Below are 14,211 nucleotides of genomic sequence, written 5' to 3' on the forward strand. Positions count from 1 at the left end.
GGAGGAACGCAGAGAGTCTGAGTCGGAACGCAGAGAGTCTCGGAAGGAACGCTGGGGGTCTGGGTCTCGGAAGGAACGCTGGGAGTCTCGGAAGGTGCGCCGGCTGGAACGCCGGCTGATTCGGCCTCGGGTGCGCCGGCTGGAACGCCGGCTGATTCGGCCTCGGGTGCGCCGGCTGGAACGCCGGCTGATTCGGCCTCGGGTGCGCCGGCTGGAGGTGAGCCGGAGCGGAGCCTCGGGGCCGGCTGCGGGGGCGAGCCGGAGCGGAGCCTGGGAACCGGCCGCGGGGACGAGCCGCAGCGAAGCCTTGGAACCGGCCGCGGGGGCGAGCCGCAGCGAAGCCTAGGAACCGGCCGCGGGGGCGAGCCGCAGCGAAGCCTGGGAACCGGCCGCGGGGGCGAGCCGCAGCGAAGCCTTGGAACCGGCCGCGGGGGCGAGCCGCAGCGAAGCCTTGGAACCGGCCGCGGAGGTGACAGCTCCGGAAGGCGACGAGGGGCCGGGTCCACCGGCGGCTCACGTCGCTGTCTCCGGGCTGACGGTGGAGGTGGCGGCTCCGGAAAGCGACGAGGGGCCGGGTCTGCCGGCGGCTCACGTCGCTGTCTCCGAGCGGGCAGCGGAGGTGGCGGCTCCGGAAAGCGACGAGGGGCCGGGTCTGCCGGCGGCTCACGTCGCCGTCTCCGGGCTGACAGCGGAGGTGACGGATCCGGAAGGCGACGAGGGGCCGGGTTCACCGGCGGCTCACGTCGCTGTCTCCCCCGGCGTGAGTAACGGCGGGGGCCGAATCCGGAGGGCTTTGGGGTGGGGACTGGTAGCATCTGGCGTTGGCTAATCGCCAGGGTGTAGTCCGACACCAGTCCCATCTCTTCCAGCAGCAGCGGAGATGGCAGGATCTCTACGTCCTTGTAGAGATCCCGCTGAGCCAACTCCAACTGCTGCTGGAACCATGCCTCCTGGTCGTGCTGGGCCATATGCTGCATTCTCACCGTTCGGTATGGTCGGGTCCTTCTGTCATGAAGTGCGGGTGGTGTTGGTGGTGAGGCAGACGCAGCGGACCCAGGTAAGATGAATTATGATGTTTTAATAATAAATAAGTCCAGTACACGGCAGCTCGCACAGAGACACACCGACGACGAACAGACTAGACATTGACGAGGACCCGACGAGGAACAAGGAACACAGGTGGAGTTAAATACACGGGAGGGTAATCACAGAGACGAGACACACCTGGGAACAATCAAGGGGAGGACAGGACAACGAAGAGACTAAGGACACAGAAAACTCTAAATAAACACAGAAAAACACAGATCCTGACACTTTTCCCATTGCAAGAAACTTAAATACTATCGCCCTAAGCTTGCGGATAGCATTCATTGTTGCGCGTTAATGATTTAATAGACAGAAATGATTAAGCTTTGGTAATTTTATATTTTAAACTAAAACTGGAGTTTGCAAGAAATAAACAGTTAAGTATATTTTTGTGGTTGTAATTGACCTCCTCAAAAGGAAAGGCCACAAAATCATTTTTTCTGTCTTGGCAGAATCATATCAAATTATCAGTATGAGATTTTTTTTCATTTGACAGTACCATTATAATCTGTATAATCTGTGCATATAGCTCCCATATTTATATTTATACACAATATCTATATCTCTTGCTATAACCCCTTACAGTCCATACATACATAGTCTTGTACATCTGTAAATAAATATTTATATCTCGTAGAGCACTTCTGGATAGATGCAAACTACATCTCGTTGCTTGTACTTGTGACAGTGCAATGACAATAAAGTTGAATTCTATTTTATTCTATTCATTTCTTGTGGATCATTAGCAATTAAGATGTCACATCAGTAGTTGTCGTGGGGTTTCTGATCAAAGGTTTTTCACATGCATGCATGAAATCAGTCAATATGCTACCAGAACATCTGAAGAAACATGATGTCTATTCAGTCTTCAATGCCTTTTTGTTTTGTATTTTCTGACTTCAACTGAAGCATAACTAGGTGAATATGTAAGATGCAAAGTGCATATTTTTCCTGGCTCTCCATTACTCAGAATAGTAACTGCAGATCTTTTCTTGTTGTGAAAAAAGACACACATACACAATACAGCATGTCTTATCTAGCAGCAGTTATTCTGTTTGTTCTGGCTCATCATGTTCAATTTGGCTGTAAATAGATGTAATAAGATAATGCTTAAAACAATATCAGAGATGCGTGCACACAAATGCACACATTGTTAAATCATCATGTGCTGTGGGCGCAGTTATTCAATTATAGTTGTTTTGTTGCTGAAATTCGAGCGGCGCTTGGGAAAAGTATGGAAAATTAACTTTTAACAACAGTGTTGGTTTCTGATTGTAGAGTAACTCATCAAACCTGCTGTATTCTTTTAGTGAGATAAAGCAAGAGGATGGAAATTATTTTAGAGATTTAAATAACCAGCCCCCAGATATTTACTGAACTGGAGGCATTGATTAAACTGATGGAATTGTTTGGTCTGTAACCTAAAAATTAGTTTTTTGTTTTCCAGCACCTCAAAATCCCCCAAATTAAATTTGCTCTTTGACTTGTGCTTTGGAAGCCACAATTTCATAAACCTGAGGGGTTTGGTATTGGTATCAGTATCATTAAGATGGCTGTTACAGCAGTTTTGTTTCCATTTTTTTAAGGTTTTATGGCACTAGTGGCCTTTATTCAACAGTAGCTGAACAAGAGAAGGACAGAGACAGAAGAGGAAGAGATGCAGTAAATGGCCTGGGGCTGGGAATCAAGGGCTCTAGCCTCTCCCCATGGTGTGCCTGCTCTATCGATGAGCCATGTGGCACCTCTTTTTGTTTGATAGCTTTTGCTAATTTTTTTAAATATTTTTTGAGACACGTAAAACCACAAGTTGTTTTAGGTCATGATTCTTTCACTTTCACTTAACAGCTGTGACATCTACTAGAGTAAAGATCCTAAGTACAGGAGCCCAAAGATGGATAAAGTGCTGTAATTCTGAACAAAAAGGACCTTGAATAACATTTAGGTCATCCAAGGTTAGACATAATAGTTAATATACTACAACCATTATGAAATGTTTTGGTTTAAGCACAAGAAATATTTGTGATATTGAAATAGTTCAATAAATCATAATTATACAAACTCTGGATTGTTGTTTGATGTTGATGGTCAAGTATCGCAAAGCCGATACTGTAATGACAGATGGTTCTGACTTTAGATAAGGTCAAAAACTTTCTAAATCGCAGATAAATATCAGAGTAGCAAGGGTTACCAATCTGCCCAGGTCCCTCTTGAAAATGAGATCTAGATCTCAATGGGGTTTACCTGGTTAAATAAAGGTTAAAAAAAAAAATTAAAAAAAATGAAGGTTTAAAATATGGCAGTAGTGGTACCTTAAAGTTCAGCACCTACTAGAAAGGGATCTTGTTATCTTGTTAGTAGAGTCAGAGGCATCATGCGCACCCCCCCCCCCCTCCCCCCCCCACAAACACACACACACCCACGCCCGCCATCACTCATCTCAAGTATAGGCAGACTGTCCAGATGGAGCAGCAGCAGATGTGGAGCTTTGTATTGAAAACTTGTCGAAGATTTCTTATTCAGCTGAAGTGTCTGCAGTTTGCGTCTCAACTTTGGTTGAAATTGCACTGACATAATCATTCATTCATCTGCTTCCTTAAATGGTGAAAGCACACAAACAAGCAAAGTAGAAAAGTGCCAGTTTGGCACAGCATGAGGTAGGGACACACACGGATACCAAAATCATTACATGAATCAATTTAGTATTCATTTCATCTGAGTATTTCAGTAGATGAATCAGAAACTCATTGCTATGTGGTTTGTATAAACTAAAAAACATGCAGAAGTGTGCTAATTATAGAAAGTTTGGACTATTTAACTGATCAAGTATATTAAAATTTCTCTTTTATTAGATTTGTATGGTGTTGAAATCATCTAGGACTAGCTGGAGGAACTCACATTGCTACATGTCGATAGGATAAAGTGGTATTACCTTAATCTTTGTTGCAAACAAACTTCAGCCATCTATCGAAGAATATGCGTCACATTTTCTATCTTATGTCTTCTATCTTTTGTTCCCCAAATGTGGACTGGGGGAAAAAGTCAACATTTGTCAAAATCTGAATCGGAGGGTTGGATCTAAGAAATAATAATAAAAATACCTTATGACTTTGATCAATTTTGTTCCTTTTAGAAATAATTATTAATCAAAGCTCCATTACATGTACAGACTTAACCACACTTCAAACCCCTTTGGGTGAAATCATTGACAAGGGCAAAATCTGTGATTTGTTCAGTTACACACAGTGGGAAATGTAATCTCAATCCAAAACACAAAGAGTTGCAGAGGACAACACAGGGAGAAAAGGAGTGGGTTATAATAGTTTACTCCGTGCAGACATTTAATCAGTAAGAAGAAACCTGGTTTATTTTCAAAGCCTGAGGCTAATTTTAATCAGCATGGACCTGTCATAATTGCTGGCTTTGCCTGTCACCCCTGTGTTTACTTTTAATCTCATACTAGCTGATTGGAGAAGAACAAATGAAAAATGGATAGAGGAGGGTAAGACTGCTGGAAGAAGGGCATTTGGAACTTGCGGCTGTGCAGACGTTGACATCTACACTGTAACAGCTGAGCTGTTAAATACACAGGCACACCTCTGGTATACCCAGCATGCAACAGGTCCTTCCAGTAATGTAGAGGAGTGCACTGAAGCTGCCTGATTCCCTGCTGGGTCTAATCAAAGATGTGATGGCACTTAGTTTTCCGGGTGGTTGTTTCTCCCATATCTTCAAACACATTCACCTACAACTTGACTTTCTGCTTACTTCACTGTTATTTCAAGAACAAAAGAGTGTTGAATTGCGTTAGGATCTCCATGGCCAGTTGGGGGATAGTGGGCTCCATTGGAGGAATTAAATTTACTCGCCAAAAGCAATTTAGATAAAAGCACCACATAAACTGTAAGTATTACGTTTATTACCCCTTTTATGTTCAGACATGTGATGACCACTTTTAACACGTCTAATAGAATGTGTTTATTTGTTTTTTTTATTTAAGCCATTCTGTCTTTCCTGTAAAGTTAAAACTAACTTTTGCTAACAAAGGCTGCTTCTGAGTTATCCTGATATATATTCCTGGATTAATTTAAAGAAATCTGTTAACAGCCGTGATGTACGTAAGGTACATAATTAACAGAACATACAAATAGACTCTTTCAAAGTTTTGAACCACAATTATTTGTATTTGAAGATTATCTCTGCTGAAAGCTCTAATTTCAAGAAATTGCTGTTGCTTTTGAGGAATGGATTACTATGAAATATTTATAACCTCCATCACTCTGCACAGTTTTTATTTCAAACATAAAAGCAACACGATTTTAAAGCCATATGTGAGGGTCATTTCAAAGACTCAAAGCATTGTTTTTGATCCCTCTTTTCCCTTTGTCTGCCCTGCAGAGTGTAGACCATGTCTTCAAACACCCAACCTGAAGAAATGTAGACAGTTCTTCCTTTTTTGCTACAATTGTTGATATTAATTAATAGATATCCTCTATATCTATGAGCCTTGAACAAGTGACATTGAACTTTGTTGTGTGATTCCATATGTCAACCTGCGTCTTACTGAATGTGTTTTTGCGCCTGATATGACTGTAAACCAAATTGACTTTTGCATTCAAGTTGTAAGGTTGTTAATCAACCTTATCCCTGCTGCTGCAAAAAATTTTATAACTTCTTTAAAATACAAATTGAACATAGAGAAGTGGAAATCATTTATTTCTACAAGCACCCAAATGTATAAGGTAACATTTGATCAGCTGGTTTCTGCAGAACTAGTACTTTTATAGTTTGTTTATCAAATTTTAGTGTTTGCAGAAGCAAATACGAGGCAGTTCTTGTCCACCCCCTCCCCCAATCTGGTGTTCGCAAGTTCTGCATATTTAAATCAAAATTGTCCAAATAGTTGGGAATATACAGTATATATATATATATATATATATATATATATATATATATATATATATATATATATATATATATATATATATATATATATATATATAGGATAATTCAATTTTCACCCTGAACAGTCTCATTTATCTGTAGCTTTTATGCTATGAAAATGAGTTTTGGTGTGATCAATTCAGGCCACATTCTCTCCGTACAAATCAGCTGCATTTAAATGTGCATGCTCACTTTCAGGCGGCTGCTTATTCACAGAACTGAGACCTGCTCAATTAATAAGATAGGATCCTGTGTCAATAATTCATGAATCTCTGGTCAATTTCAGGCATCCTCTTCCACTCAAACCTTCTACATGTCTGATTGGGGCATAATGAGAGTCTTCTATTATTAAAATTAATTTGATGGAAAGGTATTTGCTCCACCAACCTCGAGATCAAATCCACCCCACAGCTGAGAATACAATGCATAAATAAGTTATAGTATAAATAAATTCAGGTGTAAATTGAGTTATATTAATTATTGAAAGTGTCACTGTTGCACACAATGCATCTCAGGGGTTCTGATTTTTATGAATTCACATCTGTCACTGCTGGTATGACAACAGCATGAAAAATAAATATTAATAATTTCCTGTATTGTATCTTGTTCAAAGTGAAACAGTGTTGGTGGGATTAGAATATGCCAACTGGAGGGAGTATTTGCTGAACATTTTTGAGGCTACGGTGAGGTCATGTAAACATTTCACACTCAAAACTGTTGTAGATGTTTAATAAAAATGCATTATGCCTCGAAAAACTATTCATACTACCTGAGCTATTTTGCATTTTGTCACATCACAACTGTGTTTGGACAACTTGCAAAACAGTGTTTTTCACAGGTATACTACACTGCACATCATCCTGAACATATTTTCCATCCACGGTGGTGGCTGCATCATGCTGTGGAAGGCCAGTCCTAGTCAAAGTCCAGGTCTAAATACAACTGAATCTGTGGCAGGACCTTAAAATTCATGGTTACAGAGCCTCTCTATCCAATCTGAGCATTTGAGTTTTCATGTAAAGTCAAGTGGGGAAAGGTTTTAGTCTCTAGATGTACAAAGCTGGTAGATACACGCCCCTAAAGTTTGCTAACTGGAATTACAGCAAGGACACTTTTTAGATTATTTGTACAAAAATTGGAAAACCATGTAATTTTTCTACCCTGAGATTAACTTTGCTTTCCAATCAAAAACAATGTATTGACGTTTTTGGATGTAAAACTATATGTAAATAGTTACTGTAGCAACCTTTGCAAGGCATAATTTTACTAGATGTAATAACAAAGATAAACTCACATTCTATACTTAGCTGACAGCTTTTTTCCACCTAATTTTGCATTAAAAGCACTCGCAGTATGAGGATCACAACCTGTCCTCTGCCTGGCATTGTGGCTTTACTCATCTCGCCCCTTATTCAGACTTTTTAATGTACACAGACACGCTCGTGGACTCGGGGGACATGGAAGACTGTTAAAGGAGGAATCACAAGTTCATCCGTTCCTCGTCTAAAACTGGGGAGGGCTGAAATTCATCACAGGATCAGACTGTTTCTCATCAAACCCAGGAAAGTGTAGCTAATGCAATTTCACTAAGTCACTGCCTGACTTGATTAGTTGTGGGCTGGGGAGTGCATGGTTAGACGCCGCAGGAGTCTCGATGGGTGTCGCTGTGTGTGGGAGTGGGTTTTAGCTTGTGTTGGTGTTGCTTTTTTTTTTGACCGCGTGTCACATTTCTTATGAGTGGATTTCTGCCATATGTGTGTATTTAAAGTCACTGACCATGTATACCATTCTTTTTGTTGCGCCTCTGTAACACGGGGGTGTTATAATGGATTCCTGTGTGACATGTCTACTTGGGTGTATGGACAGGTGTTGCAGAAAGAGCTGTGGCCCTCGAGGGGGATTTCAGGCAGATTTGGCTACATTAGAATTTGTCACCTCTTCCTGCCCACATCTCACTTGCCTTCTCACTGAGCGCCATGCCACCTCCACACGCTCCCCTCGCTAATCCTCAATCAGACTACATCTCAGGAGACACAAATGGGCACAAACACACAACCCAAGTACACAGATTGAACCACACTGGCTCCCTTGCACACTAAATCAAACTTTAGTGGGCTGTATCGAGACAGGACTGGCTGGAGTTTGGTGGCATCCTGACCTAAAAACCGGAGCCACCCTGTCACGTCGTGGCAGCTCTGAAAAATGCCATGCATATTAAAATGCCTCTAATTAATATTCATCAGCGCCATGCCCTGTTGGCAGCTGGTCCCAGACCCGTCGGATCAATGAGGTCTCTGCCTCGCTCCTTTGTCTGACACGGATGCAGATGTTTAGAGCATGAAATTAAATTGGTCGCCGTCATTTGGGAATGCATAAACGCTAGTCTGTTCGCAGCGTGTGTTTGTGTGTCTTTTCCAGTTTCCGGTTGGATGTGGCTCTTGGAGCAAACAAGTAACGCTATCTTCCCCCAGAGTGTGTGACATGTTGATTTTTATTCATGGCAACTTGAATGTTTGCAAGTTAGAGACGTACAAAACAAAAAGTTTCGACACCAGTGATCGGTGAGTGGGAAAGAGAAAAGCAGAGGGTATGATGAAGCAAGGAGGATGAGCGCGGTGGCGGCAGCTTTGTTTAGGAGTCTGTAATTGAGTCTTAATTGAATTGGCACTGAAGGTAGGATGAATGTATAGTGTGATGGAGAAAGGCAAAGTTTGAGTGAATTGGACCACATCGTTGTCTGCACATAGCAACAAGAAAGTGGGCTCACCGTGCAGGGAAATTTCACGGCAACAGATCAGAATCAGAAACCCTTGACTGAAGAGCAAGGAACAGGAATGAAAGCTTCTCTTGTCATTTTAATGAAAGTACGGGGCGTGTTGTCTGCCACACTTGTCAAATAAAACTTGTTCCATTAGAAATGTATTAAGGAGCCCAGCACAGGGGACAATGCACTGATATGCATTTGAATACAAGGTTAGGTAGGCAATACAGAACTGGCTTCTCTACCGTTGGTGTCTTTGTATTAAAGCACATGAGCTTCACAAGGCCCATATTCATCATGGAAACATGGCAATGAAACAAATGGAAACAGCAGAATGAGAAACACATGCACACAGTCAAAAGAAATATATACAGTTTATCTTCACTTTTTCTGCAGTGGAAAAGTAATTGTCTCCTTACAGATTTATTTGTTTTGGGTTTTTTTTGCTAATTTGTAACATAAATAATTGAAGACATCAAACAAATTGACCGAAATAAATCAAGTAAATACAAAATGAAGTTCTCAAATTATCTTATTTACCAAATGCAAAAAATGACAATCCAAACCAACCTGGTCTTGCATTAAAAAGTAACAGCTCCTTAACCAAACTGATTGTGCCTCCTCTACAACAACTACCACCAGTGGTTTGTATTACAGAGCAGAACTCATGGTTCTATCATTTTTCACAAATCTGTGTCACAATTGATGTTCTTTTTCTCGTGATGCCAAGAAGTTCTATTTAGTCCTCAAAATATATTTCAAAAAGTGGGGAAAGATCTAGGTGTTCTTTTTAGCAAACATTAGACTGGCCTTTGTGTTCTTTTTGGTCAGCACTGGTGTCAATTCACAACTCTCACTGGTGTCTTTTCTACTAAATTGGTTCCAGCACTTAATTGGTGTTTGTGCTTACTTAGCACAAGTTCTTTGTGTTTCTATGGCAGCAGGCTGCCATTTTTTCTGTTTTTTTCTGATCATGATGTTTTGCCTTTTCAGATTCTTTAGCCTGGTTCATGTTATCATACAGGCTTTTGTGGAAGTGATTTGTTATTTGTATGTTTCAAGTAATCAATCCAGGGTCTATCTCATCAAAATGATCTTAAATACTTGGTATATCACTGTAGCTTATCAGGGGGAACAATTACTTTTTCTGTTATCTACAGGTAGTTTGGACAGTTTTTTTAAAATTGTTTTACTCAATAAGTGAAATTATTTTATGAAAAACTACTTCTTTGTATTTACTCAAACTATCTTGGTTTGATATTTACATTTCTTCTCAAAATCAAAAAACCAGACGACAAAAAATTGAAAACCCATTGATGCGTCAGTTTTTGCCCCTTTGTTCCGGTTTCTTGAGTCCAATCTTACTACGCAACGCGAATGTAATTGTCAACAATAGTAAATGGAGTATTGCTGCTCACCTTTTAGCTTTCATGCTCCTGTTCGATGAACTTATATGTAAACACGTGTGCCTGTGCTCAAGCGTGATATTCTCTGAAAACATTAGTACAAGCCCACATACACACGGACTGTCCTTTTCACTCTGTGTTCGGCCATATCGACAACACGTGGCAATTTCTTTCTCTGTCAAATCTATTGATTACTTCTGGATGAGTGAAGGTAATGAGCTTTGGTGTCCTTTGTCTCCCCTCTGATCTCACCTTTTCCCCTGTCTGCAGTAGGCTCACCCACCCCCAGGATGTTACTTGGCAATGATTTTCTGATTAACCCTGTTGGCTGTAGGGTTCACCCACACACTGACGCAGGGGCGTGAAGGGGACTGAGCATGTAAGATGCAATTAGATCTGTGATGGAGAGCCATGTTGATTAAGTGATGCGTCTGCTTTGGGTGTACTGTACCCCCTGCAACGATTAAATCTTTTGAATCATTATTTTTTAAACTAATGTAGGTTTGATTAAAAGTATTGATTGTTGCCAGTGGTCTGAGGCTAAAACCCACTGTCTATCGCAGTTATATGTCCACAACGGCGGAAGACTAATCTCCATTAGGCTAAGCATTGTGTTTAATGCGTCTAAGGTGGTTATATCCTATTTTACTGTAAAATGAGACCCACTAAACATCGCTTGTGTTTTATTTACTCTCAACTAACATTTATTGAAGGACTAGTCACCTAACAACAGGTATAGACCTAAGTGAACCTGTAAAAGGACCCAGATTAAATTATTTGTTTCATCCCTAGACAAACAGCAGTCTGTTTTATTTAATTGTAGTTACTTTCTAGTTCTAGTTACTGAATGTCTTCAAAAATTTACACTATAGTGCTGCACCCTGCCTTACAAAATAAAATGAGTGGATGAAGTCTTGATGTGTTTAGATATAAAAAAGTGCTAAGTATTCAGAATTGTGTATATGTTGGGATATTTTTAAACATGTGAAGCAAATAGAAGAGTCCTATCTTGTCCTACTCAGACCAAACTAATTTTCACTGCAACTTTATTGGTGGTTTCACTGCAGTGCTAGTACTTCCTGTTGCCTGTTTTAATATTCTTAAGTAACTCCTTTGTTTCCTGTGCTTCAGGTGGTGCTGATGACAACCTGATCGAAGGCGGAGAAATGAAGTTTGTGTGTAAGCCAGGAGCGAGGAACATCACTGTGATCTTCCAGCCTCTTCTAAGGTAAATCAAAGAGCAGTTTCCTATATTTCCCACCAAAAAAAATGAATAAAGAAGAGAATCTGATTTTGTTGGGGTTTTTTTTGTTTTAGCACAGAACCAGCAAAAAACAATAAATAAATAGAATAACTGAAAAAGTTTAGGAGAGAAAATGGAGGATTTAACAGTAAAGTCTAAATGATAAGACTGTGTTCTTAACTGCAGATATTTTTAGACTGTACTCATTATTTGTACAAGTTGCCTCCTTGTGTGAAGTGTCTCTTTTGTCATGCTGGTCTGACAGAGAAGGATGGTCAGGCTACTTAAGACCTATGATGCCTGGGACATGACTCAATACCACTAAAATGTAAAACTAATGATATTACGCGGCCTCTCAGTGACCAGGTATTGATTTTAGCTGTTTTACGTTAAACAGAGTATCATACATCAAAGATTTCAAACGATGTATGTCACGTCTGTTCTTCCATACAAACCTTAAATTGGGATTGACTGCCAGTTCTGCTTTATTTTCTTTCTAGATTGTTTTCATCTGAAAACTGTCTGTTTCTGTGTTAATATTCTGTATATCTGGTAGTTTTCTGGACAGTGCCATAGTCCCAGTAGAGCAGAGTAAATCTAATACCGAAACCCTTTGATTGAATTGGCATTCAAGCAGTGATGCATTACCTTTTAGGATCCATTATAATGGGATGTTGCTTTCCTCCACAAACGGCCAAACATGCAAAGGATTTTATAGCATTTGGTATTTTTATAATGCATAAAAATGGGTTTTGCTTCTCTGATTTGCTGTAGTTTGGGTGGTTAACAAAGGTTTTAATATACCAAATGGTGAATAAATATACTATTTAAAAGTACAAAAAAAAAATATATAGTTGTATTTCTCTACTGCTAAATTGTGGAACGGGCTTCTAAATAAATTGGATCAAATTAGGCCAGCAAACAGATTGCATTTCAGTAGCTATAACCATCTCACATCTCCTTCTGCTTGAGTTATATTGACAGCTTTCGTCTAATTGATTAATAGGCATTGAACACACGTTATCTGTTTAGATTAAGAAAAAGAAGATTAAGAACCAAGTTTTTTTATGTACAGTTAGGGAAACATGTAAGTTGTTGTCCTGGTGAATTTAAAAATATGATTTAATACCTGATTGAGAAATCTGCTTTTTCTAAAGAAGCTTTTTAAATTCCCCATGTCTGCTGCTTAGCAACTCAAACCTTGAACCTGTTTTTTTCTGTAGGCTTTATGTTTGAACACTGGCTGTTAAGACCACTTACTCCAATACCTTGTTGTGCCTCTAATCTTGACTTAAGCTTGAAAATGACCAAGTTCCATCTTTAGTCTTCTGGTTGAGTGATGAAAGATTTTCTTTAAAGAGTTTATGACACATGAGTGACCAGTGGCTTTCCATTGCGTTAAAGCCATCTTTTACTATTAGCAGAAAAGAAAAAGCCAAAAGCATAATGCTTCCACCTTCATGCTTATGTGTCTGGATCTTTTTTGTTCTGAATTCAGCATTTCAATTCAGACCTAGCTGAGACACATTGTGGTCTGTTTTGACAACACCACCTTCTTTAAATGATCAACGTTCTGCTTTTATAGAAGGGACCTTCTTAATTCTAGTATTATACAATATAGTGCGTTACCAGTGCTGTGCTGGGCTCTGGTCCCATGTGCCTTCAGTTCATTAAGAAGCTCCTGCTGTCTAGTTGTAGGATGATCCATCACCATTCTCGTGATGATCTTCGCCCCATGAGGCAGGATTTACCATAAAGCTCCAGACTGGGTGAAATTATGGTTGTTTTATACTTTCAAAAATTCCAATAGTTTCTCACAAATGTTTTTTTATTATTATTATTTATCACAAGGCTGCAAAGAATTGACTGCAGAAATGTTTATTTTCTTCCCCAACATATTTAGAAGTGAGTTCATAGAAGCTAAAATTTTGTGTTTGTGTCTCCCCTTCTATATGGAGTGTTGGTAATGTCATGTTCCTAAAGCATTGCAAACTGCCTCCATGCCCCAATGCTTCGCACTTTTGTTTTTTTCCCCTGACATTCAGACCATATTAACATCGCTATCTTCAAGCTTTTGTCTGAATAAATGACCAAAAATAAAAGAGTGACTAGCTCCCTTCCTGCTTCTCCCGTGTTGTCTGTAATGGTTCATATCAATCAAAGCAAACTGAGGTTGAACACGAGGCTCTCTCCTTTCTTCCTCTTTCTCTCTCTTCCACCTGGGTTCTCCAGGCCTTTAGTGCCAATGGAGCGCTGTTGTTTGCAGATGATTTTCTAATGGCGAAGCTCTGGCACTCCACTGATGGATCACTGCATCTCCTGCAGCCAGTCATGCCACTCATGGCAGCATTAATGGCAAAAGCTGCTGGGGGTCGAAAGATTAGTGTCAGTGCGTGGGAGATAAAACATTCTAGTCTTAATGTTTGATTGCAAATGTTTATAGAGGCTGTATTAAGTTCTCGATCCTTAAATTGAGTGATGTCACACTTTTTATTTTTATATGTTCACAAGTCTCTTTTGCCTTCCTAATATAGAAGATGCTTGCAGGTTTATATATTCCACCTTTGGACGGTCTCAGGCTCCCTTGGAAACACCTTGAGGTGGTGAGGGACATCTGGGTTGCTTTGATCAGCCCGCTGCTATCACCTCCTCCCTCTGGCTGAATGCCGGAACATGGATTCATTTTAGAGAAAGGAGCTGGAGTGGACTTATAAGATTGATCAGTATTTGAAGCTGTTTTCTTTTTGCTGCAATTACTGTTACTGTGTTTCTAT

At 40.3% G+C, this 14,211-nt stretch overlaps 1 protein-coding gene across 1 annotated transcript in view; it reads left to right on the plus strand.

Moving 5' to 3' along the window:
* Positions 1 to 14,211, plus strand: part of exoc4 (exocyst complex component 4) — a 121,832-nt gene that overhangs the window by 33,225 nt on the left and 74,396 nt on the right. Inside the window, exon 11 of the mRNA XM_032589445.1 lies at positions 11,326 to 11,422. Coding sequence (XP_032445336.1) covers positions 11,326 to 11,422 — 97 coding nt within the window. The remainder of the gene's footprint in view (positions 1 to 11,325; positions 11,423 to 14,211) is intronic.

The sequence above is a fragment of the Xiphophorus hellerii genome, chromosome 17 (genome assembly GCF_003331165.1).
Source record: "Xiphophorus hellerii strain 12219 chromosome 17, Xiphophorus_hellerii-4.1, whole genome shotgun sequence".
Taxonomy (NCBI): domain Eukaryota; kingdom Metazoa; phylum Chordata; class Actinopteri; order Cyprinodontiformes; family Poeciliidae; genus Xiphophorus; species Xiphophorus hellerii.